The following is a 15,928-nucleotide window of genomic DNA, read 5'->3' as shown; positions in this document are numbered from 1 at the left end:
TTGTTAGATATCCAAGTTTTGGTATTACACAGGGAAACCAAAATGGTGATTTTTCAGACACAGAAGATTCATATTAGTATTTGATTAGTATTTCTTGTTGTAAACCATATGGTTTACTTAAAAGCTTCTTAAAACATGAATTTCAAATTATTTTTATAGGTATTGGTAAATCTTGGCCATATTTAGAAAAGGGCACTTAGAAAAAGGAGTGGCTGGGGTAATGACATTGCGGAGAATTCATTGCTCCCACTATTTCTGTTACTGGTGCGTTCTCCAGGATCGCAATAGTCTAACCGTCTTACTTCACCATTGCTAAAATGCAAGAAGTATTAAGAGTTTATTGGTGTTCAAAGCAGTAATTAAGAAAACAGGCACCGTTGCCGTTTACTAAAAAAATCAGATCTGGCGTGTCATTTTACAATCTAAATTCCTTCAGCTTTGAGGTCACCTACACAAATGAGAAAATGTTAGGAAGTCAGGTAAGTTTTACTCCCAATGTCTGGTATAGTGAGCACTATGAAGCGGCATGAAGCAGACACACATATTACCAGAAAGAAAAAAAAATGAGGTTAGCATCCTGGTGTAGATTCTCCCAGGCATCAACGTAGTGCTGACCGGGAACAGAGCTGCATCCTAGCGAGACTGGCAACCGCTTCCTGGGCGAGGACTCCCAGCGGCAGGGGCGGGGGTCGCCGAGGGTCCGTGAGGGCTCAGCGACCTGCGCGCGGGCGGGACGCCGTCAGGGCCTGGGGTCGCTCGTCCTGGCCGCGGGCAGTGGCTTTAGAGGTTGGGGGAGCAGGACGGGGCGAAAGGGCGACCCAGCGGCGGCCGCCCCGAGCTGCGGGCGCTCGCACGGTCCCCCGCTGGGAGAGGCGGGGCGGGACAGCGCGCGCGGGGACAGTGGCGAGGGGCGGGGCCGTGCGGGGCCGCTTCGCTCAGCTCGGGGGCGCGCGGCGCGGGCCCGGGAGCCGAGGCCGCGGCGGGGCGCAGACGCCGCAGGTGACTCGGGCGCGGAGCGGGGTGCGCGGGCGGCGGCTGAGCGGCGGAGGCGGGAGGCGGGCCCGCTCGGCCCCGCTGTCACCCTGGGCGCTGCGAGCCGGGGGCGCTAGGCGAGCCGAGGCGGGCGCAGGGCGCGCGGCCCCCGCGGCCCCCAGCATGTTTCGCGAGGCGAGCGTTTTGCTCCCGCCCGTGGGCTGAGGCGGCGGCGGCGGCGGCCAGCAGCGGCGACATGCACCTGCGAGGCGCGGCTTAGAGGACGCGGCAGGCGGCAAGTCCCGGCCGCCGGTCGGAGGGCTTTCTTCGCCCGGCCGCGGGCCCGAGCCGGAGCCGCGGGGTGGGCGCCCCGACATGGCCGCCCGGAGCGCCCCGAGCTGCCACCTGCGGCTCGAGTGGGTGTACGGCTACCGGGGCCACCAGTGCCGCAACAACCTCTACTACACGGCGGCCAAGGAGATCGTGTACTTCGTGGCGGGCGTCGGCGTGGTGTACAGCCCGCGCGAGCACCGGCAGAAGTTCTACCGGGGCCACAGCGACGACATCATCAGGTACGCGGGGCGGGGGCGCCCGAGGTCGCCCCTGCGCACTGCTCGCGGAGCTCGCACTTGCTGACCTCCTGGCCGTGACCCGCTTCTGCGGGGAGCAGCGGCCCGAAGAGAACCCCGCACCCGTCTTGTCCCGAGTCGACCGTGTTAACCCCCGCGAACGCCTTTCCCCATCCTCAGCTTCTGGAGTCTCTCCCTCGGGTCGCGGCGGTGACACCAAGTCCACAGATCCACCGGGCGTTCGTTTTTATGGCTTTGTACTCCTCTCTCTGCATCAAATTTATAAAACGGCAAAAAAAAAAAAAAAAAAAAGGTTATTTCGGTAGCAACTTACCCCTTTAAATCCCGCCAGAGAGTTTTCATTAAACGAATTCTTAAAGCGTCAGGGGGAAATCCTTTACCTAATAAAAGTGATCAAAACAAAGTACCGCAAGCTGTCGGCTGGTCCTGGGGAGCGCGCCCAGGTGGCATCCTGCAGGGCACTCACCTCTTGGCCATGGTAATTAGTTCAGGTTTCACTGCCTGCTGTTATCAGCAGGTAGAAAAGAAACCCCAGCAACCTTCAGGCGATTCATTGGACATTAAAAATTTGCACACCCACGGCAGTTTGGGGGTAGGCTTCATCTGAAAGAAGCTGCTAAAAACTCTACCGATTTCCAATTCTCTTGTTTCCTCTTCATTGAAGTGCTCCTAAATAAGTTTACTTTTGTATTTTTTACATAAACCACATTTTGGGGGGATTTTTTTTTGGCATTTTAATTCTTTGGGAGGTATCCTAAAGTTGGTCCCAGTGCTTGTTGACATTTCTTTAGTGAACGGTATATTTAAAATGTAATTTTCAATCAGTGTCTCAGCAGAACTTTTGTGGCAAATAAAAGCTGCAGAAATTTTTCAAGGCCATTAATTATTGCCTCAAGCATAGCATATTTGTCCTTGACAGACGGAGACTATATTTAAAAACATTAAGAATGTGTTTATGTGCTGCTTTGGGGTTTTTTGATGGAGATTCTATTACAGATTTGGTTACTCTGTTTAATCTCTTCATTTATGTTCCACAGAATTTAAATTGGGCATTTCAAATTCTGTATCTCGGTTTGGAGTCTTGTAGGCAAGAAGGTCTGGTACTTAAATTCTGTAAATGACTAAGTTCTTCTATTTTGCATGTCTGTACATCTATGATCTGTAGGAGGGAGAAGGAGGCCTAGGACAAACACAAGGTAGGGCAACGTGGAGTTAGGATAAGGACAGTAAAAATGGAGATTGTGGAATAGAGAATCAGACGTTTTTGGTTCATTTGTTCACAGCAAGAGTAGAATTTACCCCAGTTCTTTTTCCCTAATCCTTTCCAGTTTCTCTTCCACGTGGTAGGTCTCCCACAGTGCTGAGAGTAGTGGCTTCGCCTAGTTGAATCCGCCCTCCTCCAGATACTCAGTCTATTGAGAGGCCGAATTCAGTAGGTGGGGTAGGTGTGAAGGATTTTGAGGTCTTCTGCAAGTGTACTTCTGTTGTTTTTACTCCTTGGTATTTGGGAGCAGTATGGTACGAAGGCCTTTCAAAACGAAATATAACTTATTTGATGGGGTAAATTCTGTTTTGTTTTCCCAGCATAATTAGAAGCTATGTCATGTCACGCTGCTTGAATTTTTATAATTGCGTTTCAGTAAACTCTAAGGAAGGTAACGTTTTCCCCTTCCCCTATATACATATAGTTGCGTAACTCATACATTACTCAAAATATTTCAAAATGGCAAATTACTCCATTTTTGTCATAATTGAATACATGCTTATGACTTCATGCAAATGACATATCATTAAAACAATTTATAACAATAAAAAGGTTTCCTGAAGAATTGCAGTGGGGTAGTAAAATCTGAATTATATGGCATCTTGAAATCGGTGACACAAATTTAATACAGTACTAAGAATATAGCTTAGAAATCAGATTGACAGAGATCCATCGTTTTGTGAAATAGATCAGGCAATGTTCAAACCTTTGACTTATTTTTTCAATTCAATTTTTGAAATATAGAAAGTGCTCTAGTAATTTTTCAATTATGTCACAGCAGAAAATGTAATATTTATAAATGTGACTAATGCGTAGTGGAAAACAATGTTGCTGTAATGTTAGCCTTAGTAACAAAAAGTCATTGCTGTTTTTATTATGATTTTGTTTCCATATTTGCTTGAAACTTAGGTAAAGCTTTTTGGTCAATTAGGACTTAGTCTGGGGCTAACTAGAATGAGCAAGTCATTGTCTTTAGATTTTAAAAATGTAAGTGCTAAATTGGTTGTGGAGAATGAATCACAACAAGTCTATCATTTGCTTACCAGTTTTTCTATTGTCTTCGTACACATAATGTGGCTAATGATGGTGCCACATGACTTTTTTGTCCTTGTTGCTTGTAATTGTTTTGCTTCTTGTTACCATTTATCTATATACTTTATACTTCTCTACTAATTTATCCTTTAGTTCTCTTTACTTCAGTACTGTTGATTTATACAGACATTAGTTTCAGTCAGAAATAATACAGAAATTTTAGGGTCACTATTTTTTTCTGTTGCAAGTTATCATGATAAAGTTCTCTACTTTTTAAGTGTTTATTACAAGTTTAAGACTAGGTTAAATATACTAAACTACTACCTGTTTTAGTGTAAGATGCACATCTATAGCTTGGTCTATACTTTGAAACTTTTGCCAGTTGTCTTCCCAAAGGATGTGATAGCTTTTAAATTTTTCTAGTTATTGCCCATGAACACATTTTTGACAAATTTGTTCTTGAAGTGGTGAATATTATTGACAATTTTGAAATCATTTATCGCCAGTGAAGATGACTGATGGAATACAGTTGGTTTTCTTATGCGAGTGAACCTCCAAATTGAACTAACTGTCCAAGCCCATTGTTTATGTATTATGTAGACATGGAATTTGAAGATTTTTTCAAAAATAGTGAAAGTATCTCACAAGGCGGTGATGAGCTTAAATGACAATGCATCTGAAATACTTTGAAAAGTATACCATATGTGGTTGGAGGTTAGAATAGTAATTACTCATTGCTTCTAGATAAGACCTCCTTTAGACAGAATGAAAGGTGTGGTAGCTCTTTTCTTCAATTGTGGTAGGTGGTGTTCTTAAGAAAGAAAACTAATGTATATGTATATACTATATCCATAATTATATGTATATACATACTACATACATAATTTATACATAAATATAAAATTTACTTAGTTTATTCTCTGTCTCTTCCCAGTAGATATAAGTTCCATGAGGGTTGGGAATTTCATCTTTTTGGTTCAGGACTACATCTCTAGTGCTAAGAATAGTTTCTGGCAAATAATAAGTGCTCAATAAATATTTGCTGAAAGAATAAGTAAACCAAGAAATACATATTTCCACACTAAGATGTGTCCCAGATGCCACTTTAAAAAGTGTCTTAAGAAGGTGGGAGTGACCAACTGTGGCAAATGATAAAACAAAGATGAGGACAGAGAATTGACCACTGGATATGGCAAATGTGGAGGTCATCGGTGACCTCAACAAGAGTGCTATGGTGAAAAATAGTAGAGCCAAGACTGAATGGGAGGAAAAGAACTGAAGATAGTGAGTACAAATAACTCTTTCAAATATTCTCTCAACACGAGACCACTGCATGTGATGTTACCTCTTCCGAGAATGCAATACCTTCACTCTTTTATTCTGATGACTGTTTCTGTTTTTCTTAAAGACCCAGATTAGCTATTGTATTCAGTAGGAAACATCATTGTGAATTGTTATGTCTCCATGTACATACCATATCACAGGTACACAGATGCTGTCCCTACTACACATAGTGTGCTAAGTGATTCTTGACTGATGTGTCTTAAACTCTCAGTACCTAAAGGCAGGGACCCTTCCACAAAGGAGATGCTCGATAACTATTTCTTTGATTAGTGACAAGGCTTTGAAAGAACAGTAAGTCCTTAATAGCTTCTAAGTATTTATTATTCCATATGTTTTCCTTAGTTTATATCCAGAATATTATATTTTATTAGTTATCTGTATATTCAACATGAAACATTATAAAATAATAAAGGAAAATAGTTATACAAATCTAAGCATTTTAATTTTACCTAAGTAAATAATGATGTATCCAATATACATTTAGGTACAATATGACAATTTGAACTATTCTAGGTAATTCCTACCTTTCCTTGAAAACAGCTCTTAATTTTATCCCTTAAACTACCCCTTAAACTAAAGTATTTGAAAAACAAATAACTGTAAATATTTTTATATCCTGACACATAAAATGAAATCTTATAAAATAGAATCATTGTATCAACCGTGATAGTTAAGCTCACCTAATTCTAGTTAATTAAACATAGGGACATTTTACTAAATCTGAATGCATTCTAATACTTTCTGAAGTAATACTTCTAGATATTGCACAATGCTTAAGAAAATTCTGGTGTCAGATTTGAGGGAAGGGTTTATACCCATTTCTCAAACTGCTTTTGTTAAGAATTCTAGGAATGCATGTTTTATAATACAGATTCCCAAATAGAATCATCTGGGGCACTTTTTAAAAAACAGATTTCTAGGTTCCCGCTCTAGAGGAGTCTTAGTACATCTGAGGAAAAGGCTAGAATTGGCAAAAAAGCTCCTTAAATGATTCTGATTATCAGCCAAGTTTGGGAAATATTGACCATATATCCCAAACCACAAAAAATATTGATTCACTGTGGAAACATTATGCATTCCGAATTGCTTTTCCAACTACAATTTTGACCTGTGTTGAATAAATGAAGTTTCCATCCCATAAATACAGAGAAGTCGCTGTTGGAAAGAGTTTGGATCGGTGTTTGGATAGGGTAGCCAGGAAGGCTTCACTGTGGAGTATAAAGGTAACACTTCACTAGGGACCTGCTGTGTGGATAGCTGAGGGAAGGAGATTTCAGGCAAAGGGACTATCAAATGCAAAAGCCCTAAAGTGGAGTGCCTAGTGTGTTTGAGGAACAGAAAGTTGATGTGGCTGGAGGGCAGTGAATTCAAGCAAAAGTAGTAAGAAATGAGGTCTAATGAAGAAATGGTGGAGGGGGCAGAGTGGAGGACCTTATAAGCTAGTGAGAGGATTTTAGCCATCCCATCTGAGTGAGATTGGAAGTTGTTGGAACAATTTAATTAAATTAATGACGTAATTTGACTTAATGGCTTAACAAGGTCACTCTGGCTGCTATATTAAGAACAGACTGAAGGAGAGGGGCAGGATGGAAGCAGAGAGACCACTTAGGAGACTGTTGCCATAATCCAGTCAAGAAATATCGGTGGCTTGGACCAGGGTAGAAAGGGTGGAAATAGTGAGAAACAGTCAAGTAGAGGCAGCTTAATTTACTGATGGATTAGATAAATTGTCACAAAAAAAGTCAGTAACGATTACATTTTTGGGCTGAACAGCTGAATGAATGGAGTTGCCAATCACTGAATTGGGGAAAAACTGGGGGAAGAGCAAATTTTCTGATGTGGGAGAAAGGTAAGATCATGAGCTCTGTTTTTGAAATGTTTCATTTGAGATAGTAGTAGACAACCAAGTGGGGTTGTAAATTAGGCCATTGAACATAGGTGTCTAGAATTCAGAGAAGCTGTATGAGCTGACGGAAATTTGCACGTTATCATCATATAGTTTTTAAAGCCATGAACTTGGATGAGATCACTGAGTAAGTATAGATAAGGGATCTAAAAAAATGGATTGCTGTTACACTCCAGCATTTAAATATAGGGGAGATGAAAAAGAACTGACAAAAATGTGGCCAGAAAGGCAGGAGGAGGAAACCAAGTGAGCGTGGGGCTACGACAGTCAAGTGAAAAGGGTATTTCAAGGAGAAGGAAGTGATCAGCTGTATCAAGTAAAGCAAAGAGTGCTTCACCTTAAGGGAGATGCAGTAATTACATTGTAATCACAGGACTCTCCAGGAGACTGTGTGTTCAGGGGAACAGGGTCAGGGGTGGGGAAGAAAAATGTCTTCAAAATGAATCAGTCATGTCATTATTAGCATACAAACTGGCGTCCCTCAAAATTTGTCCCGGCAGCTTCTAGTTTACTTGGTAATTTAAAAAACGACACATGGCCGGCAGCTCTAGATTCTTGCTACTCAAAGGCGTGGTCCTCAGACCAGCAGCTTCACCATCATCTTGGTGCCGGTTAGAAATGCAGATCTCAAACCTTGCCCCAGACCTACTGAATTAGATTCTGAATTTTAACATTCTCAGGTGGTTTGTGAGCACATTAAGAAAAATACACTTTAGATCACTGGTTTTCCAAATGTGATCCTTTAATCAGCAGCATTAGCATCTCCTGGAAACTTGATAGAAATACAAATGATCAGACTTCACCCCAGCCTAATCAGAAACTCTAGATGCGGGGCCCAGCAATCCATTTTAATTACCTTCAGGTTATATTGATGTGTTATGAAGTTTGAAAACCAATGCTTTAGACTCCTGAGTCTCAACCCTGGCTGCATACTATAACCACTTGGAGAGTTAAAAGCAAAACAGACAATACAACCACCAATGGCTGAGTCTCATCCCTAAAAATTCTGATTTAATTAGTTTAGGGTGGGCCTCAGGTATAGTTTCTTTGTTGTTGTTTGCTTCTGTTTTTAATTTTTAGGCTTCCCAGATGACTAATATGCAGCCAGGGTTGAAAACCACTGCTCTCGATGTGGTCGTCATCCATGTTTAGCTGGCGGACTAGGAAGTCAACCTCAAAAAACTTTTTATACCTAAAGCACAGATATGCATACAGTACATAAACTGATATACAGTATATCTGTGGCATTAAAATTTTATAGTGGGTTTGGGCAATTAGGAAAAAAATTACTAACAGGTTCCCTTAGGGGGACTATAGTGAAAAAAAAAAATTGCATGACAAATAGTCGCATCTGTTTTCCAATAAAACTTTATTTACGAAAATTGATGGCAGGCCACTTTTGACCCACAATCTGTTGCTTGATAACTCCTGTTTTTATTCTGTGGGTTAAAATTCAATGCCATCGTTATTTGTGGCTCAAATTATTCCGTTTTCAGTCTTTCGGAGAAGTCTACATAGCCTGTTACCCAAATCAGTTAGGAAACCCGAGGTGCACAGTCGCCATCGGTCGTCTTGTCAGAGAAACTGCCGCTCTTCCTCTTCCTGGGAATCACGTACCTACTCTGCCTCCCAGCGAAAGATGACATCCGTCCTTTGCCCCCAGTCCACTTGAATCTGTCTCTTTTTATCACCATGTAAGAACTTTCTTTTTTGGTCAGGAGACACAGTACTAGACACCACTGCCTTTGGTGCGGGAGCTCACATTACATATTTGTTTCAGTCTATGGAGTGTAATGACGGTTGCCACAGGCAGTTACTCTTAAGAATCTTGCAGTTTTTACTTCATATGTTGTTGCTTGTGGTACTATTTAAATTAGTCATGTGATGATGTGGTACTATTTAAATTAGTTACATGATGATGTAACCAGGTCTGACCACCTCAGCATCCATATAAATACAGATGCTAAGCTTGATCCGGGAGCAGGGCATAATTCCCAACTGGGAGCGGAAAGTGGAAAGCAATTTTAAGTCTTGCGACATAAGTCATAACTAACTATGGCGTCCACAGACTGCTCATCATTTCTTGGGCGCAGGGTAACTTTTCTACTTATTAGTTAATCCGTAGGCGACGTATTTAACACATAAATACTATACGAGGTGGCACTGCTAACAAGGTAAGAAATTTTACCAGAAACATGGATATTAGAATCAGATGACATGTCCTTGCAAAAGGCAGTTTTTGCAGCCATATAAAGAGACTGTAGGAGTCTGAGGTTGATATAATAGGGAGGATGAGAGGCTTGGTAGGCCCCCTTATGGGGTGGTTATTATATTTTTTTCAATTAGTAATACCTACTTATTACAGAAAACTGAAAGGTATAAAATGTAGAAAAATATTTACCCACAATCTTGCCATCTAGAGATAATACTGTTGTGAATTTTTCGGGAGCAAAGCATCACCTCTGATTCCATCTATATTCATTGAGTACAATGCAGGCCACAAGGCTGAGTTTGATAGTGGGGAGCGGAGATCATGAAGTAGTTTGGAGGTTGAGGGAAGGAATGCAAAATTTATCAGCTAAGTGTTTAATAGGATTGTAAAAATGCTCATTCGAGATTTGTCAGGATAAATGTAAAGAAGCACTGATGAACACAGTCGTAGGAAAATCTATGAAGATCGCTACCTTGGAGACAGCCCCCTTTATGTTTGTTTAATGTGTTACTATTTTATAGTTATAATTTTAGAGATTAAATGCTTAAAATGACAGTATATAATTGTGGCATTTGATGATAGTTCTCTTAGCTAATTAATTCCGATTATTCAGGAATAGTAACAGGAAAAAGAACTTTAAAAAAATCTGTTCTTGTATTTAAAATGATGGTGTCACAGTATGGATGAGTAATCACCTTGTTTTAGAATAGAAGAACAGTTTGAAATGGTTACTTCTATCATCTTTCTCCCAAATCATTTGGTAAATGTTGTTGAATTCTACTATATGTTGACCACTATATTAGGCAGATGTGGAGTAAAACTTAAATATAAGATATTAAGATATAAGATATTAAGTTGACTTCAAGAATACTAGAAAAACACTCATGCTTTATTTCTCATTAAGAAAATTGGAGCTATCAGAAGAGAACTTTCAGATTCCACCCACCCACCAGCAACACATCCAGCTCCTACTGCATATTAATCCCTCCACTTGTGCACAACATCTTGCCTTTTTTTTGCTTGCTCCCCAAGTTCTCCTTTTCTCCTATATCAGTATTTTTTATGATTCTTCTACTGGGTGATTCCTGTGAGCGTATAAAGTATACTCAAAAGATAGGTTTTTCAACAAATGATGCTAAAAACAACTGAATATCCATATGGAGAAACAATGAACCTCAGCTATCTCTCATCAAATATAAACTTTAACTGAAATTGGGTCATATATCGTAAATGTGAAAACTTACACTATAAAATTTCTATAGGAAATAGGAAATAAACAAAGTGTAGAAATAGATAAAAAGTATTACTTATAAAAAAGAAAATTATAAATAAAACCTCATTAAAATTAAAACTTTTTAGACTTCCAGATAACTGAAGACTGTGGCAGGTATGCAGTAAGTAACCTCCAAAGGCTCTTCCCCAAATAATGCAGTCTTATAACTATGAAATTTCTGTGCAAAATACTAGCCGCACTATTACTTAAACAGAGAATACCAAAACTATAACTAATTAAAAAGAAAAACAAATTCCAACTACAGTTTAACAGTCTCCCTCTCCTCCAGTGCTAAGCTTTGCAGGGAGCAACTTGACCTAAAAAACAAAACGGTATCTTGACTGGATACTGTAAAGATAAAGACAAAAAGAACTATAGACAATGCTATTATTTAGTTAGTAAAATTGTTCCTCACAGAGCAAGCAATTCTGAATGACTTTGTAAATACTAAAATTAAGTAAATAGTTTAGATTATAAGCTTCATTTCTCACTCTTGGAGGAAGAAGCTATAAATAAGGAAAGGAAGACGTTTTAAATGAACCATGTGGTTTTGGATTAGAATCATAGATATCAATGTGTGCAGATAGATACAAAAAACAGACGTGTATACATGCATGTATTCCCTACAACTGTCTACAGAGACGACCTAGAGGCAGTAACAATGAGCACATCTTCTGCTCAGATCTTGTTCTCTAAACACCATTTTGCAATAAAAGGAACTGGGGTTTCCTGGTGAAGTAGTTGATTACAGAGCTGGAGCAGGAAAAATGCTAGATGAGCCTGGAATATTTTGTGATATAACAAAGTAAGTAAGTGCAAAGAGATGGTGGCTTGTTGAAAGAATAGGGAGCCAGGATCTCCTAAAGACTGAAAAACGGAATAATTTGAGCCACAAAATAAGGATAGCATTGAATTTTAACCCATAGAATAAAAACAGGAGTTATCAAGCAAGATTGTGGGTCAAAAGTGGCCTGCCACCAATTTTCGTAAATAAAGTTTTACTGGAAAACAGATGCGACTATTTGTCTTGCATTTTTTTTTTTCACTATAGTCCCCCTAAGGGAACCTTTTAGTAATTTTTTTCCTAATTGCTCTAACCCACTACAAAATTTTAATACCACAGGTATACTGTATATCAGTTTATGTACTGTATGCATATATGTGCTTTATGTGTAAAAATAAGACACCCCCCCACACACACACAAGAACCAGTTTTAATCCCTCAGAGGTGATATTGCTCCCACTGAGAATGTGTGATTTAACTATTATCTATGGCTGTTTGGCATTAAAACAGTAGAGTTGAGTTGACTAGTCATGGCAGAGATTGTATGGCCCACAAAGCCTGAAATATTTACTATATGTCTCTGTACAGAAAAAGTTTGTTGACCCTTGGAATAAAATACCCATTTAAGCCGATATAAACTAACACTAGCTTAAATTATAAATAAATGAATAGATAAATGAGAAAGATAGTTTTCCTTATAATAGAATTCTAATAAATGTAGAAGAAAAGTGTGAAATCAGAGGATCTCATTAGGTGAATACTACAGTAGTAACTGTTTCAGACAAGGGCCACAAATTAATGCTAAAATTAGTGGATGAAAGTTTGAGGAGGAACAGAATTTGCATAGTCTCAAAGCACCTTCCCTAAAATACTTATAACTTTACAGCAGAGAAACCTGACGGGCACCAACTTATCCAAGGAATTGGGGTAAACATCAATAATAATATATATTTACATTCTGAACACTTGATATGATACACTAAGAACAAATATTGTTATGGTATACTTGCTAAAAAATATATAACCTCACTCCAGTCATGAGAAAACATCAAATTCCAATTGAGAGACATTGTACAAAATAAGTGATTAGTACTTTTCAAAAGTGTAAGGTTATAAAAGACAAGGAAAGTCTAATGAACTGTTACAGGGCCGGGAAGTAGCTAATGGGCAATAACTAAATGCAGCCTGGGATCCTTGATAGGCTCGTGGAACAGGAAAAAGAGATTAGTAGAAAAATTGGTGAATTTTAATAAGGTCTGTATTTTAGTTTATGGTATTGTATTAATGTTTATTTTATCTTCCTGATCATTGTACCATGGTTATGTGAAATGTTTACATTATGGAAATGGGATGAGGATATAAGAACTATTTATACTACTTTTGCAACTTTTTTTGTGAGCCTAAAATTAGTCCAAAATAAAAAGTTTCTTTTAAAAATTAAAATCTTTTGCTCTTTAAGAGATACCATTAATAAAATGAAAAGATAGTTCTTGAACTTGGAAACATATTTACAAAACATATATTTAAGAAAAGAATTGAACCTAGTATATATCAAGAACTCTTACAATGCAATCATGGTAACTAATCATTTAAAAAATAGGCGAAATTCTTTCTGTCCTGAGGTAGACCTAATTGCCAGAGGTGCATGACAGTGTGCAGAGGCTCATACTGTGGCCTTCATAGTCACACTCAATGATGAGGGGCCCCTGGGAGATGGAGAATGGGGGCGGGGAATTTATGGAGAGCAAGGAGCTTCAGAACAGGATCTCATAAAGCTACCCTTGATGTCCCAGACTCACTCCTCTGCTGTACGTGGTTGAAACTGACTAGAAACATGAAGCTTTGAGAACTGAACTGCAATCATCCACATTTCAGATTGGCCTCTGGGATGTGTGCATGTGTTAGTACTGCAAGGGCTTTAAAAACTATCATGAGAACCATAGAAAGAAAGTTGAGACATGTGCCCTAACTGGATTATTTACCTGCTGAAACAAACAACAAAAAAAGAACATTCTCTAGAGGATTTTAAGAGGACACAGAATTAATAACACAATATTCAAAATGTCCAGGATAAAATTCAAAATTATTATACAAGGAATTAGGAAAGTTTTAACAATTTAGAAAAGACAATTTGTCATCTCCAAGTGATCTAGGTGTTAGCTTTATTAGAGGATTTAGAGCAGTTGTTATAACTGTATGCCATGAAGTAAAGGGGAATGCTCTTGAAACAAATATTAGAAGTTCTCAGCAAAGAAACAAAAGATGTAGAAACATTGCATATTTAGACTTGAAAATTACAAAAATGGAAATAAGAATTCCCTAAAATCTCAGTATCTGAGTCTGAATGGTAGCCAGATTGCCCCCCAACCAGAGATCTCCACTACCCTGGAATTTTTGAATATGTTGTTACCAGACAAAAGTAACTTGAAGATGTAATTAAAGCATGAACCTTAAAACTTTTATTAAAAGAGTATCCTGGATTATCCAGATGGGCCAATCTAGTCAGGTGAGCCCTTAAAAACAACTTTCTCCAGCTGGAGTCAAAAGAGATGCAGCTGAAATCAGAAAGATCCAAAGCTTGAGAAGGACTCAATGTGCTGACTCTGGTTTGAAGATGGAGGTGGCGACGTGAGGAAAAATGCAGGTGGCCTTAGGGAGATGAGAAGTTCCCAGGTGACAGCCAGCAGGAAAACAAAGGCCTCAGTCTTTTTACCACAGGGAACTGAATTCAGCTAACATTCTGAATGAATTTGGAAGCTGATTCCTCCTCAGAGACTCCAGAAAGGATGAAACTGTGTTGACACTTGGATTTTGGCCTCGCGAGACTCTAAGCAAAGGACCCAGCTGAGCCACGCTGTAGCTAGATTCCTGCCCTGCAAAACTGCGAGATAATAAATTTGTGTTGCATTAAGATGCTAAGTTTATATTACTTTGTCACAGTAGAATAGAAAACCAGTAGAGTCTGGGATGTATTTTTATCCTTTTTGCAAACTATGTTAGACTTTTACTGTTTCTTGGATGTTGGCAAAGACACGAGATTCTTGGGTCAGAGAGAAAGGGCTATTACTCATGGCACATAGCAAGCAACATGAGTCAGTAACAGAATACACATACTTTTCAATTGCCCATTGGAACATTTACAAATATAGGACATATCCTATAAGACAAACCTCAACAAATTTAAAAGAATTAAAATCATGTAAAATATGTTCTCTGAGCATAATGAAATCAAAATGAAAATCATTAACTCAAAGTGAACCAAAGAGAAATCGGAAAATATTTTGACCTGGAAGAAGATGAAAATACAACACATCAAAATTTGTGAGATTCAATTAAAGAATTATTCCAAGGGAAAGTCATAATCATAAATGCATATATTTGAAAAGAAAAGAGACCTCAGATCAGTAATCTAAGATTCTGCCTTAAGAACCAGAAAAAGATCCAACTAATCCCAAAAGCAAACAAGAAAAATAATAAAGAGCAGAAATTCGTGAAAACAGCAAAACAGTAGGAAGAAATCAAGCCAAAAGCTAGATCTCTGAAAAGATTGATTAAATTGATAAATTTCTGACTAGACTGACCAAGAACAAAAAGGAAAAGATAGAAATTACCAGTATTCATCAGGCTCTCATTGTAGACTCAAAGACAATAAGAGGATAATAAAGCAATACTGTGAACAACTCTATGCATATCTATTTGGTGACTTAGATGAAATAGATGATTCCCTTGAAAGATATGAACTCAAAATTTACAAAAAAGAAATAGATTACACCAGTAACCCTCTATCAAAGTAATTGGATTTGTAGTTTAAAACTTTCTAAAACAGAAAACTCCAGGTAAAGATGGCTTTATTGGTAATTCTGCCAGACATTTTAAGAATAAATAATAGTGTTTCACCAATCTCTTACAGAACAGAAAAGAGGAGGGAATACTTTGTAACTTATTTTATGAGGCTGGCATTACTCTAATATAAAATCCAGACAAAGACATTAGAAAAAGAAGTTACAGACCACTGTCCCTCTTAAATGTAAAAATTCTCAACCAAGCAAGCTAATAAGTAGATAAAATCTTTCAATAGAATACTTCATGACCATGTGGAGTTTATTTCAGGAATACAAGGCCAATTCAACGTTAGAAAATAAATCAGTGTAATCTCTACATTAACAGACTAAAGAAGGAAAACTATATGATCATCTCAATAAATACAGGAAAAGAATTTGACAATATTCAATATCTGTTCATGTTTTTAAAAATGTTTAGCAAACTAAGAATAGAAGGTTACCCTCTTAACTATAAAAGCATCTATAAAAAAACCTACAGCTAACATCATGCTTAATGGTGAGAGACTGAACGTTTTCCTTCTAAGACTTGAAAAAAGACAAGTATGTTCCTTCTTACCATTCCTGATTCAACATTGTACTGGAAGTTCTAGCCAATGCAATAAGGCAAGAAATAGAAATAAAAAGCTTAGAGAAAAAAAATAAATTGTCTCTATTCCTAGATAATATGATTGCCTACATAGAAAATTTCAAATCTGTAAAACACACACAC

The 15,928-nt window shown here is 38.6% G+C and overlaps 1 protein-coding gene across 1 annotated transcript in view; it reads left to right on the top strand.

Moving 5' to 3' along the window:
* The first annotated feature begins 931 nt into the window (after window positions 1-931).
* Window positions 932-15,928, top strand: part of EML5 (EMAP like 5) — a 123,826-nt gene continuing 108,829 nt past the window's right edge. Inside the window, exon 1 of the mRNA XM_039883980.1 lies at window positions 932-1,544. Coding sequence (XP_039739914.1) covers window positions 1,348-1,544 — 197 coding nt within the window. The 5' untranslated portion in view covers window positions 932-1,347. The remainder of the gene's footprint in view (window positions 1,545-15,928) is intronic.

The sequence above is a fragment of the Pteropus medius genome, unplaced genomic scaffold (assembly GCF_902729225.1).
Source record: "Pteropus medius unplaced genomic scaffold, Ma_sr-lr_union100, whole genome shotgun sequence".
Classification (NCBI taxonomy): Eukaryota; Metazoa; Chordata; class Mammalia; order Chiroptera; family Pteropodidae; genus Pteropus; species Pteropus medius.
This window is presented reverse-complemented; position numbering and strand designations above follow the sequence as displayed.